The 1388-nt window shown below is 59.9% G+C and overlaps 1 protein-coding gene across 1 annotated transcript in view; it reads right to left on the bottom strand.

Annotated features, from left to right (window-relative positions):
• The window catches only part of PSMD5 (proteasome (prosome, macropain) 26S subunit, non-ATPase, 5), a 9207-nt gene extending 8569 nt beyond the window's left edge, over positions 1-638 (bottom strand). The window contains exon 1 of the mRNA XM_009322134.1: positions 562-638. Within this exon, the coding sequence (XP_009320409.1) occupies positions 562-638 (77 nt within the window). The remainder of the gene's footprint in view (positions 1-561) is intronic.
• Between the last annotated feature and the right edge of the window lie 750 nt (positions 639-1388).

The following is a 1388-nucleotide window of genomic DNA, read 5'->3' as shown; positions in this document are numbered from 1 at the left end:
GAGGCGCGGCCGGCCTGGAGGGGTCGAGCGGTGTCACACGCGTGGAATGGGGACACGGAGGTTCAGCCTTGGAGGTGCTGAGGGGGCAGAGCTGCGCCCCGGGGCGGGTCCCGCTGGCTGGGGGGGGGCCGCAGAGCCGGGGCCGCCCGTGCTGCCTCTCGTTCCCCGCTCATGGCGCGGGGGACAGCTCGGCCTCTTCGCGGTGGGACGTGCTGCAAGAAACCAGGGGGTTTGCTTCACACCAGCAGAGGAACACGTCGTTTTTTCAGCCCATGGACGACAGGGGAGACAGTCGAGTGTAGCAAATACATGGCTGTTGCCGTACCGCAGAGCCTGGGGGTATCTCACGCCTCCCCGAGGCTTCCAAGCAGGCAGCGCGTCATAGAATCATAGAATCATTCAGGTTGGAAAAGACCTCTAAGGTCATCGAGTCCAACCGTCGACCCAACGCCACCACACCCACTAAACCATGTCCCTAAGCGCCTCGTCTACCCGTCTTTTAAATACTTCCAGGGATGGTGACTCAACCGCTTCCCTGGGCAGCCTGGTCCAGTGTTTGACCGCTCTTTCAGTAAAGAAAGCGTCTTCGGCTTCTTCCAGCGCTTGCCCACCGGGACGGTGCGCAGAGGTGCAGCCATCAGGCGCTCGTCTAAACCCAGGCTCGGGCTGCTGCGCCAGAAGTGCTGTACTCTGTGGGCTGAAAATGAACATCTTCTCCTAATAGCTTATGAGAACTGACAGTAACGTAATAAGGTTACAGCGTGAGGCAGAATGGAGCTCTCTGTTCCTCTGCACTGGATTGCTTACAGGAGCGTTTCAGGCTCAAACGACACAACAGGACTTAGCAGCTTCCTAGGAGTTTCTATCCAAAGAGTACGGAGCCCCAACAATATTAAATCTGAGAAAATACCTATTTTATAGATGGGAAAATTAAAGCAAAAGTGCCAAATGGCATCAGCAAGTGCCTCAGACCGCCTGAGACGGCTCTGGGAGGACCCGAGCGTGCCCCAGTGCTTACACTGGAGGGAGAGGTTTCTCCAGCAGGTGCTGGTGCAGACGGTTTTGATAATGGCACCAATACTCCTAGGATATTTATTTGTCCCTGCTATGGCTTTGACCCCACTTCTGGGGGTGCCGGGCCCCGGCATCTGCCCACCCCAGCTCTGCAGGTCAGGCAGCTGGCTGTGCAGGGAGCTGCCTGCGGGCAGGCAGAGAGGCTGGGTGCTAGGGCTCGGGAGGGCAGGGAAGGGTCCGTGGGGAGGCAGGCGTGCCGTGGGGACGCCGTGCTGGCCCACGGGCCCACGCCTCAGCCCCGCGCTGGGGCAGACAGGCAGGTACCAGCCTGCAGGCAGCCGGGGGAGGAGAGGAGGAGGAGGTAGTGCTGGGTG

Source organism: Pygoscelis adeliae, unplaced genomic scaffold (assembly GCF_000699105.1).
Source record: "Pygoscelis adeliae isolate BGI_AS28 unplaced genomic scaffold, ASM69910v1 Scaffold114, whole genome shotgun sequence".
NCBI classification, from domain to species: domain Eukaryota; kingdom Metazoa; phylum Chordata; class Aves; order Sphenisciformes; family Spheniscidae; genus Pygoscelis; species Pygoscelis adeliae.
This window is presented reverse-complemented; position numbering and strand designations above follow the sequence as displayed.